General features: G+C 36.1%; 1 protein-coding gene across 1 annotated transcript in view; it reads left to right on the forward strand.

The window, feature by feature from the left end:
- Positions 1–4,954: 4,954 nt before the first annotated feature.
- DTWD2 (DTW domain containing 2) overlaps positions 4,955–20,833 on the forward strand; it is a 123,675-nt gene continuing 107,796 nt past the window's right edge. The window contains exons 1-2 of the mRNA XM_023731934.1: positions 4,955–5,136; positions 7,808–7,949. Of these exons, the coding sequence (XP_023587702.1) occupies positions 4,955–5,136; positions 7,808–7,949 (324 nt within the window). The remainder of the gene's footprint in view (positions 5,137–7,807; positions 7,950–20,833) is intronic.

Raw genomic sequence — 20,833 nt, forward strand, 5'->3', positions numbered from 1 at the left:
TCCTGGTGACTCTGACTTTATGTACAACAGAATGAAACATGCTAGGTCTTGCATCAGCCTCATGATCGCTGGCATGTTCAGGTCCATCTCTGAGGCTGTTATGCCAATCCAGCTCACCGAGGGTTTCCCTTGCCCTTGCTGGCCCTCTACCAAACATGATGTCTTCCTCCAGCTGAAGGGAATTGATCCCTCCTGATGATGTGTCCAAAGCAAGCAAATTGGACAGTGTTCTGTTGTCATCCATAAGGTTTTCACTGGTTAATTTTTGGAATAGATCACCAGACCTTTCTTTATGTATGTTGTGGTTATTAGCTACTGTGGAGTCAGCCTTGACTCATGTTAGCTCTGTGCACAAAGGGATCAGACCATTGTGATTCATTGGCTGATTTTTGAAAGTAGATCACCAGGCCTTTCTTTGTAGTCTGTCTTAGTCTGGAAGCTCCTCTGAAACATTTTCAACATCATATTAACATGCAAGCCTCCACTGACAGATGAGGGTGGCTGTGCTTGAGGTGCATTTGCCAGAAATTGAACCCGACTCTTCTGCATGGAAGGTGAGAACTCTACCACTGAACCACCACTGCCTCTGTTTAAGTTTAGTGAAGAGTAAATCTCTAAATGTTAATTATTTGATAATTAGAATCATTCTTATTTTAGCACACTAAGATTTTTTATTTGGTATTAAATGTAGACAAATATACATTCAGTGAAATTCAGCAAATGTGAAAAAGAATCTGCATTTCAATCTTAATTTGTTTTCTAAGAATTTTTAAGTTTTTGCAGTTTGGTGGGTATACAGTGGTGTCTCATGATGGTTTTAATTTGCATCTCCCTTACTAATTAGGTAATTTTTTTTCCACTGAATGTTACATTTTTGAAAATAATTGCTTTATTAAGATATAATTCACATACCATAAAATTTATCTTTTAAAGTAAATATTGGGAGTTGTGCAACCATCACTACTAATTTCAGAACATTTTCATCACCCCAAAAAGAAAACCTGTACCCATTAGTTGTCACTCCCGACTCATTGGTGCCATCAACCTCTGTAAACTACTAATATTCTTTGTCTCTTTGGATTTTCCTATTCTTGACATTTTATATATGAAATCATACAACATGAGACCTTTTGTGTATAACTTCTCTCACTTAACATAATGTTCTCAAGGTCCATCCATGTCGTAGCATGCATCAGTGCTTCATTCTTTTTTTTTTCATAATTTATTTTTGTTTTTGCTGAACTTCATTCCTTTTTTGTGGCTAATAATATCTCATTGTATGGATATACCTCATTTATTTATTCATTCATCAGTTGACGGACATTTGGTTTGTTTCTGCTTTTTTTTGCTATTGTGACTAATGCAGCTATCGACATTTGTTTACAAGTTTTTATGTGGACATGTTTGCAATTCTCTAGGCTACTTACCTAGGAATGGAATTACTGAGTTATATGGTAACTCTATGCTTAACTTTTTGAGGAACTGCCAAACTGTTTTCCAAAGTGGCTACACCGTTTTGCTTGCCCACCTGGAATATATGAAGAATCTGAATTGATGCCTTTGAGTTGTGGTGTTGGTGAAGAATATTGAATATACCATGGACTGCCAAAGGAATGAACAAATCTGTCTTGGAAGAAGTACAACCAGAATGCCCCTTAGAAGCAAGGATGGCGAGACTATGTCTCACGCATTTTAGGCATATTATCAGGAGGGATCAGTCCCTGAAGAAGGACATCATGCTTGGCAAAGTAGAGGATCAGCGAAAAAGAAGAAGACCCTGAATGAGATGGGTTGACACAGTGGTTGCAACAGTGGGCTCAAGCATAGCAACAAGTGTGAGGATGGCGCAGGACCAGGCAGTGTTTCCTTCTGTTGTGCATAGGGTCGCTGTGAGTCAGAATTGACTTGATGGCACCTAACAACAACAAATTTCTCCATGTCCTCACCCATACTTGTTATTTTTTGTTTAAAAAATTAAAAAAAATTTTTTTTATTATAGCCATCCTACTGCGTGTGATGAAGTGGTATTTCATTCCCCATTGGCACCCTTGTCAAAAATTAATTACACCATAAATGTAAGGGTTTATTTCTAGACTTTCAGTGGTATCTCATTGACCTGTATGTTTATCCCTGTGTCTGTAAAACACTGTTTTGATTATTGTAACTTTGTAGTACGTTTTGAAATTGAAAAGTTTGAGTCCTGCAACTTTTTCAAAATTGTTTTGGCTATTAGTGGTTGAGCATTTGGCTGCTAACCAAAAGGTCGGCAGTTTGAATCCACGAGCTGCTCCTTGGAAAACCTGTGGGGCAGTTCTGCTCTGTCCTGTAGGGTCACTATGAGTCGGAATCAACTCCACGGCAACAAGTTTTGGGTTTTGCATTTCCATATGAATTTTAGGATCACCTTGTGAATTTCTGCAGAAAAGGCAGCTCTTACTGTTTCCTTCTGAAATCTTGTTTTGGCTTTAGTTTGCTTTTCTTTCTCTAGATTCTTAAAGTGAAAGGTTAGGTTATTGATTTGAGTTTTCTTTTTTTTTTTAGTACAAGCATTTACAGCTATAAATTTTCCTCTCAATACTGCTGCATTTCATAAGTTTTGGTATGTTGTGTCTTCATTTTTATTCATCTCAAAGTCTCTTTTTAATTCCCCTTTTGATTTCTTCTTTGAACCATTGGTTATTTAGGAGTGTGCTGTTCACATATTTGTGAGTTTCCAGAATTTCCTTTGTTAATTGGTCTCTAATTTCATTTCATTTTGGTCGGAGAACCTATTTTGTATGTGTTCAGTCTTTTAAAATTTATTAAGGCTTGTGTTCTGCCATATTGTGTGGTCTTAGAGAATGTTCCATGTGCACTTGAAAAAAGTATCTATTCTGCTGTTGAGTGGCATGTTCTGTACATGTCTGTTAGGTCTAGTTGGCTGATGGTATTGTTCATTTACATTAGTTCATTTATTTATGTTTAACTTAATTACTGTTAAATTCGGATTTACATCTGCCATTTTACATCTGTCCAGTCTCATAAGTCTACCCATTTGCCTGTTTTTCCATCCTAATATTTCTGATCTTCCAATCTTGCTCCTTCCAGTTTTCTGGCCAACCAGCCAAGCCATTCACCACTGTCCAGGCGTTCGAGTATATTCTTAGATCTGACATCTCCCACAAACAAAGTTGATAACCGCGTGAACTGTTCGAAGCTCTGCACATGGGGAGGATTTCCCCTCACCATTGTTCTTCAAAGCTACCCACGAGTGAGGTTGTAATGTGGCAGCTGTTCATTTTCAGCTTACTTAGGCCCAAGTGCTTTCCTCTTTTGTCAGTTGGTCATAGGAAACTCCTTCAGAGGCCATAACTGTGAGGTGAGGGAGTAGCATTAGTACACTAGAATAGGTGGCGTAGAGGTCTAGGCCTCCTGTTCTTGTGACTTCCTTTAGCTTTCCAAGATCTATATTATTTCAGTCATATGATGAATTGCTGCTATGCCTACTCAACTTTATGACTCGTTAGTTGCACAGTCATTTGGTGTTTCATGGTCAGGCATTCAGCCTCTGTTAGGGCCCAGTAGCTGCTTTTTAAATTGTGAATAGTTTCCTGCTTTAGACGGCATGACTTTGCTTCAGAATCCAATGGCATATTGCCAGAGACTCAGAATATATAAGGCAAAAATTAAGTGCTTGCAAATTTAAAATTGTTACTTCACTAGTAAGTTGACCATTTTGCCATTTTGCTGTGATCCTCTTAATCCCCTAAAATGCTTTTTTCCCCTTCATTTTTGTTTTGTTTGATATTGTTATAGCTATTTAGTTAATAACCTGAGCTGAAGGCCACTACATTTTGACTCTTCATCACAAGAGGGAATCATTATGGGCTAAGGCAGTTTTTTCCTCAGAAATTAATTTTGGTTTTATACTAAGACATGAAGAAATACCCTTCATTGATAATGACCAAAATTGTTGTAGGTAACCAGGTACCCACACTATGGCCATAGAAAACTATCTCAATCATCTTTGAAGAAGATAATTTCCTGGCTTTCTTTCTTAAATAATTTAAAATATACTCCTATGTAACTGAATTAGTCTACTTATAGTGTAAATTTATTGACTATAAACTAGTCAAAGCTGGGATGTATTTGCAAAAATACTATGATAACTTTGACATTGGGATAGTAGATTCATGCTATAATAAAGACGTAGATTTTGGCTACTTCTAATTTTTGAAAATAAATTGAAAAATTTGGCACCCATATATTTAAAAAGCATCCTCCACCTTCAGTAAAAAAATTTCAAATTCCATAGTGTGATATTCCATGCTGTCCTTAATCTTTCTTTTCCAAGTTATCTTCTCACTACTCCTTTACTTCAACTCTCTATGCTAACCAAACTATCGTACACAATACAGACTAATTTATTCTTTTATGTATGAAGCGTACAGTCACTGTTTAATATGTTTTCCCAACTCTTTTCTGCAGGCCTAAGTCCAAAGTCCATTTTTTGAAACTCCTCTCTCAAGTCCTGGCTTCTTATTAGACTTGCTCTGTCTTTACTTCCCTTAATCATTTCTTTTTCTCTCTCTGTACGTGCATTTATTTGTACACATAGATACTACTTTGTATTATTTATCATTTCTGATATTTTCCTTGATTCACCAACCCAGTTGTAAATCTTTTAAGTTTAAAAAACTTTCTCATGTTTCATTTTATTTTCTGAGTGTGCATTAAGTAAATATGGTAGACGTTAAGGATTAATATAGTATAGGAACTCAATAGTCGATAGACTAAGAGAAATAAAATTCATGGAAAATTGCTTGAAGAACATGCGGTTTGTCTGGTCTTCCAGAAAGCTGAAACTATATCTTTGGATCAAGTTAGATCAGTGGAAATCTGGTTATCTATCCATGTTGTATTGCCGTTTGAAATATTGCTTTTTCCGATTACCTTTTGGTTTTATGCTCTCAGCATGGACAAGCCTGATGAAGCAAATTTCACTGTTGTGGAGGATTTTGTCATTACATCACATGATGTCCTCTTTACCAAGACCCCCTGGGAGAAGTGTCTGTTCTTGGTACCAAAAATAATAGTGATTTATGATCTTTATGGAATTTTAAGTTTTATAATTGACCCTCCTTTTTATCTTTCCAGGTTAGTTATTGGAAACCTTAAAGCCAAATTTGTACTTAACTATAGTAAATGAGGAAGGAGCCCTGGTGGTGTGGTGGTTAAAGTGCTTGGCTGCTAGCCAAAAGATCACCAGTTTGAACCCACCAGCCGCTCCTTGGGAGAAAGATGTGGCAGTCTGCTTCCGTAAAGACTTACAGCCTTAGAAACTGTATGGGGTCACTATGAGATGGAATCAACTTGGCAGTGGGTTTGGTTTTTGGAATAGCAAATGAGGAGTCCCTAGGTGGAGCAAACAGGTAACGCACTTGGCTGCTAACCAAAAGGTTGGTGGTTTGAGTCCACCCAGAGGTGCCTTGGAAGAGAGGCCTGGTGATCTATTTCCAAAACACCAGCCATTGAAAACCCTATGGAGCACAGTTCTACTCTGACACAGATGGGGCTGTCATGAGTCAGAATTAACTCGGCCGTCACTGGTTATATATGTCATGAGCTAAAAAAGTTAGTCTCAGAGTTTGTTTTACTGAGTTTTCTGCTCCCACAGAAATCTGTAACTTCTATCCAGCTTGTTTATCTGATTGGATTTTACAGTTCTCTGGCTCTTTTGATACATAAATGTTTTCATTCATAGGACATATTTAATTTTTATTTTTAGCATTCTTTCATAATCATAGAATCATAAAATTTACAGATACATAGGTTGATACCAAGTTGAATTCTAAGTTTTTTAAATGACCTTGTTTGATCTACAGTTGTATCTTATAAAAGAAATCTACTGACATCTACATCTAAGCGAGCATTTCACTCACATACATAGCTTCATTAAAAAAAATCAAAATCTTAAGTTTTTAGAGCTTAAATGTACCTCATTCTGTTTATCCTTCTACTGAATGAAGAATCCTTTCTTACAGCAGCCCTGCATTTATCTTTATCATTATGCCTAGTTTTTTCTATCACTGTCTGCTCATCTTTATGTTTGCTTGTTCTTATGACCATTGATAGACTCTCTTCATCCCATAAATCTACTCACATTCCTGAGAGAGAATCCAGTCTGGGACTGAACAGTCACACAGAATCATCTCAGAGGTCACCTGAAAATGGGTGTATTGGTTTTCCGTGGGTTAATCATCTACTCCAGGTCACTGGAGGTGGGGGTAGGTGGTGTTTCTACCACTGCCTAAGATATTATCAGATAGTTTCTTCAGCAGTAGCATAGACTTGGCAGTGTCCTGAAAGATGAAGTGGTAGATGTAACAGGTATTCAAACCACTTTATCCACACTCTATAGTTTATTAATATAAGCATTTCTAACCTCAGGCTGTAACTCCAAGTAAATAAAATTCAGGGAAGAATTGGCAGTGGTCAATTTTATGGTATTAAGTAATATTACTGGGAATTCCCTTTAATATTACATTCACTTGTATATCATTGTAATGGCATGTAACATCTGCCTGATATAGTGATACGCTGTGAAGATTTACTCCCATGATATACAGTGCGTGTTTGATAAAGTTTATGTTATGGGAAAACATACCAAATGTGAGGTTTAATAATAAATCTTATAAGAATATCAGCGTAAACACCTACTCCTCACTTCCTATCTCATTATCTGACATTTCGCATTTACAACAGTATTGAATCTATTATCTGATGATTTTGTGCATTAACCACGTACATCTGGCAGTAGTGAATGCCAAAGTGTGAGACAAAAGTAACGCTGGCTGTGATAGGTAAGGTTATGTATCAACTTGGCTGGGCCATAATTCTCAGTGGTTTGGTAGTTACGTAATGATGTGATTTGGCAGTTATGTAATGATGTAATTGGGCAGTTATGTAATGATGTAATTTGGTAGTGATGTAGTCATTTTCCATTTTGTGATCTGATGTGGTCATACTCCATTTTTGCATAATGCCTATTTTTATGTAACGACCTGGTTTTTGGAACCTAACCGTGTCGGTAAGCGAGGAGTGGGTGTATTCACACAATATCTCCAGAGGATAGACAAGAAACTGATAGTTGCTTGCCCCTATAGAAGAGGATGTCCCAAATTGGAATACTGAGGTGGGAGGTACCCTTTTATTTCATCTGAATTTTGTACTGAGTATAAGTGCTACCTAAACAATAATAAGGAACTAACAAATAAAGCATAAAAATGGAGTAAATAACGACAAAAGGAAAAAAAGAAAGCAGATACTCTGTGGATATAATCCTAGCTAAATATAATTTATAATTTTGTGGTCCAGTCTGGGTTTCTCCTTACAATTGGAAAGCTATTTGTGTTGATTGGTGGAGAAGTTTAATTAGGACTCTCCTATAGGTGATAATTATATTCTAATATTTTATCACCCTATTGTTCCTTCCAACTTTAGATGACTTAGAAGAGTTGCCAGGTTTCTCTTTGACATGAGATCTGTTATTGATTTGGAATGGAAATTAGTAGAAGTATTGCTCCATGAATGAAAGGACCACAATGCCTTATGAGTATTCTTCCACTAAAGATAAGATAGGATTTTTTTTTTGAGGTAGTTTTAATCCAGATATATGATAAAGAATTTACTTGAAATTTTTTCCAAATTCTCATATCTGCAGTCTGAGTAAATTAATTCTTGATATTTCGTTTTTAAAAGAGTGCAGCTTTAGCAAATCTCTTTATACAACCAAATGGGATTATATTCAAGTTTCAGGTTATTGATATATCATTGTATTACAAAAACTGACAGGTTTTCTTTTCTGTTTACCCTTTAGCCGGCCTCAGAAAGTGTGTTTATGTCCATTTCTACCAGTCCATCCTCTACACATCTCTACCCGCTTGTACATAATTCAGCATCCAGCAGAGGTAAGATCGTGTAAAATACACAATTTAAAATAGACTGAGTATATAAGAGGAAACTTAATAGATGAACATACTCTTCTCTTCTAGCTCTTCAGCATTTCTGAAAGTAAATTGATGATATAATGTTTTCTCTTTGGGAAAAATTTTTATTTTACATATTATATGAGAATATAGGGTCTTATAAATTTATAGACAGATAACATTTTATGGAAACTGTGTTATTGAATAGTATAGAAATTTAGAACCCCAAAAATTTTGCGTGGAGGCAAAAAGAGATTTTGTGAGTAAAGAGCTAAAAAGATCATTGCTTTCTTTATTTTGGGTATAGCTTATATTCCTTGATGTCTTTTCTTGTTAAAGTAGAAGTAACTCTCAGCATCGTAGTATTATAAAATTAATGTGTAAGATAAATTTTAGATGAATAGAACAAATGTATATTTTATAATATATACATTATCATTAATATAACACACAAGTAAAATTTTGCTGAAGATCATTCAAAAGTGGTTATAACAGTACATGGACGACAAGGAAGTATTAGAAATTTAAGCTGGATTCAGAAGAGGATGTGGAATAAGGGACATCATTGCTGATTTCAGATGGATCATGGCTGAGAGAAGAGAACGTTTACCTGTGTTTTGTTGACTATGCAAAGACATCTGACTGTGTGTATCACAACAAATTATGGATAACATTGCGAAGAATGGGAATTCTGTATCACTTAATTGTGCTCATGAGAAACCTGTACATAGATCTAGAGGCAGTCATTCAGATGTAATAGGGGGATACTGTGTGGTTTAAGTCAGGAAAGGTGTGTGTCAGGATTGTATCCTTTTACCATACTTATTCAATCTGTATGCTGAGCAAATAATCCAAGAAGCTTGCCTATGTGAAGAAGAATGTAGCATCAGGATTGGAGGAATACTCATTAACAACCTGTGATATGCAAATAATACAACCTTGCTTGCTGTAAGTGAAGAGGACTTGAGGCACTTATTGATGAAGATCAAAGACCACACCCTTCAGTATGGATTACATCTCAACATAAAGAAACAAAAATCCTCACAACTGCACCAATAAGCAATATCATGGTAAACAGGGAAGAGATTGAAGTTGTCAAGGATTTCCTTTTGCTTGGATCCGTAATCAGCATCCATGACAGCAGCAGTCAAATCAGACAACTCATTGCATTGGGCAAATCTGCTACAAGAGATCTCTTTAAAGTGTTGAAAAGCAAAGATGTCACTTTAAGAACTAAGGTGTGCCTCACCCAAGTCAATGGTATTTTCAGTCAACTCATATACATGTGAAAGCTGGACAGTGAATAAGGAAGACCGAAGAAGAGTTAATACCTTTGAATTATGGTGTCGGCAAAGAATATTGAATATACCATGGACTGCCAGGAGAATGAACAAATCTATCGTGGAAGAAGTACAGCCAGAATGCTCCTTAGAAGCAAGATTGGTGAGACTTCGTCTCACACACTTTGGACATGCCAGGCCCTGGAGAAGGGCGTGATGCTTGGTAAAATAGAGGGTCAGTGAAAAAGAGGAAAACCCTCAGTGAGATGAACTGACACAGTGGCTGCAACAGTGGTCTCAGACATAGCAAATGATTGTGACGATGGCGCAGGACTGGGCAGTGTTTCGTTCTGTTGTACATAGGGTTGCTATGAATTGGAGCCAACTCAGTGGCACCTAACAACAACAACAGTCAATGCATGGTACAAAATGGATTTAGTGTATACTGAAATTAAAACTCATCCAGTATTTAGGAACTCAGGACACCGTAGATCTCATCAGGCTTTTGAAGAAGGAATTTTTTAAATTTCTGTAACCTATACCACTTGAAGACTTCACAAAAATGTAAAAGAAATTAACCTGTCTTTTTCCCTTTTCCAATTATGAAACATTTATTTATTTTTTATTTTAGATTTTAAATATTCCATTTGTTGAGCTGCTTTTCTTCACTGTTAACAACAGGCTTTTGCCAGGATTCTGACAATTTGGTGACTAGCATTATTTTATTGCATTAAAACCTGCAGCACTACGCAGCTCAAATTCATATGGATGAATTTATATAAATATATGCCACAACATTTTTGGGTAACGCTTGAATTTTGACAGTGAATAGTGTTTTCATTTACAAGTATACTTCCTATGGTATCGTATGGGACCTTTTCATTATTGTGTGGTTCCAGACATTAGGTGGCCTTTAAAATGAAAATTGATTTGTGGCAGTTTTCCTATCTTTTATTTTTTTTCCCTGGTAATCCATGGTTTAGATGATCTGTCCATAGTTGTGGGTACTACAAATGTGTTTTATGCATATACAAGTACAGCCTTGTTTTTTTCTTTAAATTGGTTAAGGAACTTATTAACCTTCATCTAACTCATAATAGTGGACTCCGTTGTCCTTAATTTCAGCACACTGTTTTCCATAAAAGGATATGCCAGTTTGATGACTTCCCATAAAAAATGATTAAAACCATTTAGATGGCAGAGAGAAAAGAAGACTTGTGGAGTAGATGATGTGGATGATAAAATGGAACATTTCAGAGAGTAGGCATGTCTGTGTAGAAAATTACTTAATGATAACAACAGCTCAAAGGAAAAAAAGAAACTTTACAAGAAAGAACATGTTAAACTACTTGTTCTTTGTGAACAATATGTATGTAGCCATTATGATGTTAACACTTTTTTTTATTGATTTAACTAAAAATATTAGAAGTGAGGGTGAGGAGTGGTGTAAGAGAGGTGAATCTTCACTTACTATGAGAGGCAGTATTATGAAGTGCAGTAGTTAAGAGTAAAGGCTCTGGAGCCAGTCTGACTGAATTCACTTCTTAATAGCTCTGTAAACTTTGTAACTTGGGGCAAGTTAATTCACCTTTCAGTTTCCTCATCAGTAAAATGGTGATGGTAAAAAATATCCTTTACTGGTTTATTGTGGAAAGTAAATAAATAAATATACATAAAACACTTTGAATTGTGTATATTAATGTTAGTTATGATGGTGATGATAATTTGTAGTTTATAGATAGTATCTAACATTGATAAATCAAGAAATAGCAAGACACTTACTATAGAGGGGTGATGGACCCGTGGTGGCGCAGTGGTTAAGAGCTCAGGCTGCTAACCAAAAGGTCGGCAGTTCGAATGCACCAGCTGCTCCTTAGAAACCCTATGGGGCAGCTCTACTCCGCCATTTAGGGTTACTTTGAGTCAGAATCAACTCAATGGCAACAGATTTGGTTTTTATGGAGTTAACTACAAGAAGAAATACCTAAAAGAATTAAAGTGATTGCCTCAGGGAAGTGGTTCTAAGGAGTGTGTCAGGGAATAGCTGTGGCATTATTCATCTTTTGGCACTATTTAACATATATGCATGTGTTATGTTAACAAAAGTGATATAGGTTTGTGTTAGTTTCTTATAGTGAGGACAAGGAGGGGAGAACATTACATAAAACACCGGGAATGTCTTAAAACCCTGCTCTCACCTATCTCCTCCTAGTCCCATTCATTATATTATCTGCTCCCAATCACTTTCCAGTCTTGCAAGGACTCCAGCCTATTACATGTTCTTTTTATTTAAAATCTCAACAAATTCTGATTCTACTGTTTCCTCTTCCAACTTTTTATTATGTACATCAGTTTAGCTACTGTTGGTGTCACTAAATTCTCCTTTTTACATTTTATTTAATCAGCATATCAAAGATACAGGGGCAAAACACATAACCACAAAAATACCCTTAAAATATGTGTGTGTGTGTTAATGAGTACTGTTACTGCAACATTTTTGTTTCTGTTATAGACATAAATAAATGTAATTATATGTAATATTAAATTTATTTTGAATTGCTGTAGTAAATTTATAGGTAATACTACCATACTACATTATTAGTTTGCTAAGTGAATTGGAATTCATCTGTAAGGCTGGGAACCCAGTAAACCAGATAGATACTGGGCCAATTTTCCTGTTATATCTTTGTAACATTGATTTGGTAACATTAGTTTCTTAGAATGGTTGTCATAACTGATTAAAATGAGTGTCATTCTCAAATATGGCGTTCCAGGCAAGGCTTTGATTTTATAACCAGTGTTTCCAGTTATGTTCAGTAAAAGGGAAGGTAGATTCTTATTGAACCTATGCAAATAACTAATTGCCATGAAAAATAGGGAGACTTAGTAAGAGTTTTGCATTCTTGAGATGGGGTTGGGGATCAGTGGGAACCAGATACCATTTTAAAATGTTTCATTTTTGTTTACAAAAGCAGAGTCTGCTAAATTGGTTTGAGTTAGTAACACATTTACTGAATGTTACTAACAATATATATTAGTTATTTAGTTGCTTAAAAAGAAGAAAATTTTTTATGTGCCCAGAAAGCAGAATATTAAAACAGCATCAACAGTATTACTAACAAATAACCACAATAAAATTTTCCTCACCATTTCTTTCAGTCCCATATAATTCTTATTCTGTTAGATCTTGGGTTAGCAGTCTCATGAAATATTCTGCCTCTTAAAAGAGTTTTGAAAATCCTGACTCAGCTAACTGGGATGGTCTGCAAGTTGTCTAAGAGATGCCATCAGAAGTCTGTGCCTCAGACTATTCTTCATAGTCAATAGTTTGAAGTACCTGGTACAGTCTTTTTGCACAAGTCTCTAAGATGGTTCTTCTTTGTTGAAGACACAAACTCTATCTAGCCTGTGGCTGATTGTAGATCCTTCAGACAAGCATCAGAGTGAAACAAAAACTATCTGTAGATGCAAATTGTAGATGTAGATTGTAAATTTTTAAGCATCAAAGGTCTGATGATAATTCCCGACAAGAATAATGCAACTGACAAAGAAATTTAGTTGTTTTTGTGGCACCCAAAACAAGATAATAAAGCCTTCCAAAAAGAAAGTAGACAAAATGTTTTTAAGCATAGTGAGTAAACCAATTTTTCAAAGAAGTCAGTGAATGTTATATCTTATTTACAAAAATGGATGAATATAATGTTTATATTGGAAAACATTTGAAATATATAATAATCCCAAGATATAATATACATAATATATCAAGATTTTACCAAGCCTGTGTTATACGATAAGGAGCCCTGGTGGTGCAGTGATTAAATGTTTGCTAACTGAAAGGTCGGCGGTTCGAACCTACCAGCCTTCCTGCAGGAGAAAGATATGGCAGTCTGTTTCCATAAAGATTACAGCGTTGGAAACCCTATGGGGCAGTTCTACTCAGTCTTATAGGGTTGCTATGAGAAGGAATTGTTTTGGTATAAAAGCAGTATAGTAAGAATAGCAAGTAAAGAGAACTGGAGCAGGTCGAAGATGTCTGTATTTTTATAAAACTCTAATTATATTCCCAATTGAAAACTAGTGGTCTAAATATGTTAGCTTTAAATTTAAGAAGATTGTGACCAAGATAACATTTTGACTAATAACTGAAATTATGATTGATAACACTGTAGTGTTGTTGCCTAATATTAGGCAAAGCACTGCCAGGACACAATTAAATATAAATATACTATGGACAGTAAGGTCACTGGTAAATCTCTATGAACTTCTTACATAGTATGTAATTTCTGAGGTATTTATATTAATAGCATTTTACCTGTACAAATTTAACTTAGGTAAGGATGCTTATCTTTTCTGATTTGTCAACTCTTCTCATACAGCTCATTAATAGTAATATATCAAATAAACCTAGTTATTTCTACCACCTTTTCTATTTATAAGGTGAAAGAACAAATCTTTGTAATCTTTCAGATCCTCTTTAGGAAACCTCAAAAGATAGTTTTAGGTGTCAAATATAACCTGAACATTTTACTTTATTTTATTTTAGTTTAGTTTCTAGGGTAGTTTAGTTTTAGGATTTGATTCTGGGAAAGCAAAAATCATAAAGTTATCAGAGAAGATTTGGACTCCTCGTTAAGATAGGATCATGATAAACAGAAGGTGACATGTTTGAAAAGAGCTTTAGCATTTTCATAAAGAAGGAATGTTTTTTGTATCCTTAAGTAGTCGATAGCGTAATAAAGTCAAAATAAAACACAGAGAATTATCCTGGCAACAAAGAATCTTTGCTATCGAAGTAAGTTACACAGAAGGAAAAAAAAGAAAAGAAAAGAAAAGAACAACTCTTTATATTGTAGATAAAGGCAATAAGCATAAACCAAATTTAAAAAAAAAGAAAAAACCTGTTGCCGTTGAGTTGATTCCGACTCATAGCAACCCTATAGGACAGAGTAGAACTGCCCCATAGGATTTCCAAGGAGAAGCTGGTGAATTTGAACTGTTGACCTTTTGGTTAGCAGCTGAGCTGTTAACCACTGTGCCACCAGGGCCCCAAACCAAATAAACAAGCCCATAAAAAGTGAGTGAACATTTATAAGATGGTAATGTATTTCATTGTTCTTAAGGCTTGAGTATTATAAATCAGGACATACAAAATTCATTTTTCAAGTTTTGTCTCTCATTATGCTGTATAATATTCTGGAACAATTTGACACTTCAGGATTGATCTCAGGAGGACTACGAAGTCATAAATAATTTCATAATAATGTGAAGATGTTATTAACTTGCAGTATATGTATCGTTGCTTTTTTCAAATGAATCAATAAATAAAACATTTAAAAAAATTTCAGTTTTAACTTTCTATATGGTAAATAGCAATAGTTATGATCCCCTATAATTAGCTCTTTGGGGTCCTCAAAAAGTTTTATGAGTGGAAAGGAGTTGGAACACCAAATTTAAAAGACTTAAACCCTGCTGCTTTGGACCTTTTCCTTGAAAAACAAACACATGCACATAGTTATATTTCTCTATCACTGTTGGTCCTAAGTATAGTCTCGACTCTTTATAGTAATTATAACTTTTAACCAAAGTAATTATTTTCTCTTTCATAGATAAAATTGAATGTGAATAATTGAGAACTATTTATGATGTTAGCACACTAGCAAAGCTCATGAATACAACAACATCTCAAAATGGCAAAAATGAACACATTCATGATGGATCATGGATAGCATTATCCAGAGATACTCTCTGTACCATATAAAAATAAGAAGCAAGCTCATATAACCTTAAATTTTGATTTGTAATCAGTGTTTCAGTACTCTACCTCGTTTAGAAATGATCTAGGTATCTATTAATTAATTTAATATCAGGTCAAAGTTTAAGTTACCTAAAGTTCTAACTGTTTTCAAGCTGACATACTACAGAAATGTAATTACTATTGAAATAAAAAGTTTGCTGGAATAAATGATTTAATTTAGTTAGACACAAATTTATATTTTTCATAATCTTAAGCATTGTATAGATTGCAGGGAGTTCCCAGATTAAGAATGAGATCCATCCTAAGCATGCTTTAAGTTGGATTTGTATGTAGGTTGGAACAAGTGCATGTGGTTCTTATTTAGCCTTACTTTAGTGCAAGAGCAGCCCTGGTGGCACAGTTGTTAAGAGCTTGGTTGTTAACCAAAAAGCCAGCAGTATGAATCCAACAGCTGCTCCTTGGAAACCCTGTGGGGCAGTTCTCCTCTGTCCTGTAGGGTCACTATGAGTCAGAATTGACTCGATGGCAGTGAGTTTTTCAGAGCAAGAAAAGACTTCAAGTCTTTTCAATGATTTAAAAGCTGCATGTGCAGAAAGTGAAGGTGATTGTGATGAATTTGTTTCAAGTAAGTTTTAGTGTAATCTTTTCAAAGTGAGGATTAATTTACATAACATTAAAGGGCAAGTACATGATGTCTGTAAACTGAACTTTCATAACCCCGGATTTACTGTAATGTTATTTTATTTGATCGGTAGCTTGTAAACACATCTGGATGGAATAAAAATGTATGCTTCTATTGTACTTAATACTGATAAATCAGAGAAAACATACTGCTTTTATTAAATCCAAATTATTGAACTATTCTCGTTTGCCAAAGATTAATTATGTAAATTTAGATTCTGAAAATGTTTCTGAGTTGTTTCTATAACGATAATATTTTTAAAGTGTAGTATAAAGGGTTAATTTTTCTTCTGGGAGTTTTAGGAATATTCAACTTATATAAGCACTTATCTCTACAAACCAATAGTAGCCAATATATAAAGAAATGAACAAAGAAAAGACTAAAGAATCAGATTTTCCATTGTCTTTTACCAGAGAATAGATCTCTATAAACCGTTAATCCATTTACAGAAATGATCAAATGGACCATAAAACCAATTCTCAATTATTGCTGCCACCAATGGAGGATACTTTATTATTTATAAATAAACCAGAAACATAAACAAAATATAAAATTTGTATAGAAGAAAATGAAAATTAAACAGACAGTGTCAGCAAAGTTCTATTGCTGCTTTGGATTCACTTCTAAGATCCAAGAAAAGACAGATGTGCCTGGACTTAAGCTGTCCGTGTGGTGTACCACTCTTGCAACCAAGTTTAGCCAGCTCTGCCTTTTGAATCCATTGGGCATGTCACTGGGGCCTCCAAAGTGTCAAAGGACAATTTTCATAAAAGGTAAAATTGTGAGTCTCATGAAAATATAAAATGAAGACGTGTCAAAGATTTTGATTTATTAATAATGAGGGAACTGGGAAGATGTTACAACTGGCTTAAAGGAGACTCCAAAGACCAGACACATTTATGGATCAAGAGTATGTAATGAATGTAAAACTGCCTTTCCTACCGGGAGAGGGCTATCGCTTCATCAGACACAGCTTTTTTTACATGCCTGCAGGTGTTATTTGCATTGCTATCAGTTTTCTATATGTAAATGTTAATTTCTTCAGAGTTATAAAATAGCCTAATCAAGGACAAAGGACCATATCCATATAGGTTCACATAATCTCTGGAGGCTCAAACGTTCCATTGGAAACATATCCAGTAATCTCTTTTTCTCTTAGGGTTTCTTTTCTTTTTTTTTTTTTAATTAAAAACAACAAAACAAAAAAACCAAATCTGTTGCTGTCAAGTTGGTTTGACTCATGGAAATCCTTATGTATTTCATGGGTAGATGGATAATTTCTTTTATAAGGATCAGCACAATGTTGGTTCATATGAGGTGGAGGTTAAAGATGTCCCAAAATGTCCAGCTTTTCCAAGCTGCTGTACCACTCCATCATCTGTAACATCAACTACTCCCTCTCTCTTCAGTACTCTCCCTATTTGGGTTCCCTAATTTGCTGCAGCTGTCTCACAGACCTCACAAACTATATAAAGGAAATGGCTCACGGGATTGTGGAGGCTGGCAAATCCCAAATTCGTGGGTCAGGTGTAGGCCTCTTCTGACCCACATGGCTGCAGGCACTGATGAAACCAAACTGGCAGTTCAGACCACAGGCTGCCGGCTCACAAGTCTGCAGAAGCTGGCAAATCAGGTCACACAATAGGAGGCTGGCAAATCCCAGAATCCGCAGGTCAGACAGCAGGCCTCTGGGAGGTCAGTTGATAATGAACCGGACGCAGGATCCAGATGCAGAGAGAGCGAGCCCCGCCAGGACACACACGTATGTCTTAGATGCAGGCCAGACCCCAAGGAAGGGCATAAATTTAGTAAGGGTGGGGCTTGAGTCACGCCCTCCTTCAAGGCTGCAACCTAAGACACACCTTACTGCAATCCTGCCTCCTCAACATGTAGAGGTCAAGATCCACAACACAGAATGGAGGACAATGACATAATACTGGGAATCATGGCATAGCCAAGTTGACACAACCCCAACCATCGCAGGTTCCGTATGCCTTATTTGCATAGTCCTACTCAGTCACTCTGTGTGAGTCACAAAGACCATGACTAGAAGGGCCATGTTAAGTAATTTATTGCACTGCAAAAGGGTTTAAATTAATAGACTTTATTTTTTAGAGCACTTTTTATTTTTTGTTATTGTACTTTAGATGAAGGTTTATAGAATAAACTAGCTTCTCATTAAACAATTAGCACATGTATTGTTTTGTGACATTGGTTATCAACCCCACATCATGTCAACACTCTCCCTTCTCGACCTTGGGTTCCCAAATGACCAGCTTTCCTGTCCCCTCTTGCCTTCTAGTCCTTGCCCCTGGGCTGGTGTGCATCTTTAGTTTTGTTTTGTTTTATGGGCCTATCTAATCTTTGACTGAAGGGTGAACCTCAGGAGTGACTTCATTACTGAGCTAAAAGGGTGTCCAGGGGCCATACTCTTGGGGTTTCTCCAGTCTCTGTGAGGCTAGTAAGTGTGGTCTTTTTTTGTGAGTTAGAATGTTGTTCTACCCTCTGTTGTGATCCCTGTCAGAGCAGTCAGTTGTGGTAGCCGGGCACCATCTAGTTGCGCTGGATTCAGTCTGGTGGAGGCAGTGGTTGTTGTGGTCCATCAGTCCTTTGGAGTAATGTTTCCCTTGTGTCTTTGGTTTTCTTCATTCTCCCTTGCTTCCAATTGGGTGAGACCAGTGGAGTATCTTAGATGGCCGCTCACAACCTTTTCAGACCCCAGATGCTACTCACCGAAGTAGAATGTAGAACGCTTTCTTTATGAACTATGTTATGCCAGTTGAGCCGGATGTTCCCCGAGACCATGGTCCCCACAGCCCTTAGCCCAGTAATTCGGTACCTCAGTTTAGATGTGACCATGGAGCTTTCATGACCTTGCCTTGGATAAGTTGTGCCTTGGATAAGCCACTATTGTGTACCGTCTTCCCCTTCACCAGAGTTACCACTTATCTATTGTCTATTTAGTGTTTTTCCATCCCTGCCCATTTTCCCCCTCATAACCATCAAAGATTGTTTCTGTTTTCATGAGTTTTTATAGTAGTGGTCTCATACAGTATTTGTCCTTTTGTGATTGACTTATTTCACTCAGCATAATGCCCTGCAGATTCATCCATGTTTTTAGAGCAGTTTTAGGTTTACAGAAAAATTGAGCAAAAGTACAGAGAGTTCCCGTATACCCTCTATTCCCCCACCCACAGTTTCCCCTCTTAACATCTTGCACTAGTGTGGTACATTTGTAGTTGATGAACCAATTGATATTGATACATTATTATTAACTAAAGTTCATAGTTTACATTAAGGTTCACTCTTTGTTTTATATAGTTCTATGGGTTTTGACAGATGCTTACTGTCATGTGTTCACCATTACAGTATCATACAGAATAGTGTCACTGCCATAAAATGCCCTGTGCTCCACCTATTAATCCTTCCCCTCTTCCCCTAACTTCTGGCAACCACTAATTTTTTCACTGTTTCTATAGTTTTGCTTTTTCAAGAATGTCATATAGTTGGAATCATATACTATGTAACTTTTTCAGACTGGCTTCTCTCACTTAGCAGTATGCATTTAAAGTTCTTCCATGTCTTTTCATGGCTTGATAGTTCATTTCTTTTTATCTCTGAATAATAATATATTTATGTACTACAGTTTATCCATTCAACTACTGAAGCAACTTGGTTGCTTCCAAGTTCTGTCAGTTGTGAGTAAAGCTGCTATAAACATTCATGTGCAGGTTTTTGTGTAGATAAAAGTTTTCAACTCATTTGGGTAATTCCCTAGAAGCATAATTGCTAAATTGTGTGGTAAGCCTATGTTTAGAGTTGTAAGAAATTACCAGACTGTCTTCCAAAGTGGCTGTACTATTTTGCATTCCCACTGGCAATGAAGGAGAGTTCATGTTGTTACACATCCTTGTCAGCATTTGGTATTGTCAGTGTTTTGGATTTTAGCCATTCTGATAGTTGTTTTGATTTATAATTCCCCTAATGACCTGTGATGTTGAGCATCTTTTCATATACAGTACTTATTTACCATCTGTATATCTTCTTTGGTGACATATCTTGTTCAGATCTTTTGCCTATTTTGTAATTGGGTTGTTTTCTTATTTGTTGAGTTTTATGCGTTCTTTGTATATCTTGGATACAAGTCCTTTATCAGATATATGTTTTGCAAATATTTTCTCCCAGATTGTAGCTTGTATATTCATTTTCAAACAGTATCTCTCACAGAGCAGAAGTTTTTAATTTTAGTGAAGTCCAGCTTATCATTTTTTTCTCTTATGAGTTGTGATTTTGGTGTTGTATCTAAAAAGTCATCGCCAAACCCAGGGTCACCTAGATTTTCTTGTATGTTATTGTCTTAGTCGTTTAGTGCTGCTATAACAGAAATACCACAAGTGGATAGCTTTAATGAAGAGAAATTTATTCTCTCACAGTCTAGTAGGCTGCAAGTCCAAATTCAGGGTGTCAGCTTGAGGGGAAGTCTTTCTCTTCTCTGTCAGCTCTGGAGGAAGGTCCTTGTGATGCATCAGTCTTCCCTTGGTCTGGGAGTATCTCAGCGCAGGAACCTCAGGTCCAAAGGATGCGCTGTGCTCCTGGCACTGCTTTCTTGGTGATATGAGGTCCCCATGTCTCTTTGCTTGCTTCTTTCTCTTCTATCCCAAAAAAGATTGGCTTAAGACACTACCTAATCTTGTAGACCTTATCAATGTAACTGCCACTAATCCATCTCAGTACGTTATAGCGATAGGATTTACAACACATAGGGCAATCACATAAAATGGTGGACAATTGTACAATCTGGGAATCAGGACCTAGCCAAGTTGACAGATATTTTGGGGGGACACAATTCAATCCATGACAGTTATCTTCTAGAAATTTTATAGTTTTGCATCTTACATTTAGGTGTATGATCAGTTTTGAGTTACTTTTTGTGAAAGATGTAAGTTTTGTGTCCAGATTACCTTTTTCTCCTTGTATGAGTTTTGATAGGTTGTGCTCTCAAGGAATTGGTCCATTTCATCTAAGTTATCAAATTATTTTTTCAAGATCTAGATTTGTTTTTTATTTGACATCAGATATATAGCTTCCAAATATTTTATCCCATTCTGTAGGTTGACTTTTTACTTTCTTTTTTATTGTGCTTTAGGTG

Source organism: Trichechus manatus, unplaced genomic scaffold (assembly GCF_000243295.1).
Source record: "Trichechus manatus latirostris isolate Lorelei unplaced genomic scaffold, TriManLat1.0 scaffold00047, whole genome shotgun sequence".
Classification (NCBI taxonomy): domain Eukaryota; kingdom Metazoa; phylum Chordata; class Mammalia; order Sirenia; family Trichechidae; genus Trichechus; species Trichechus manatus.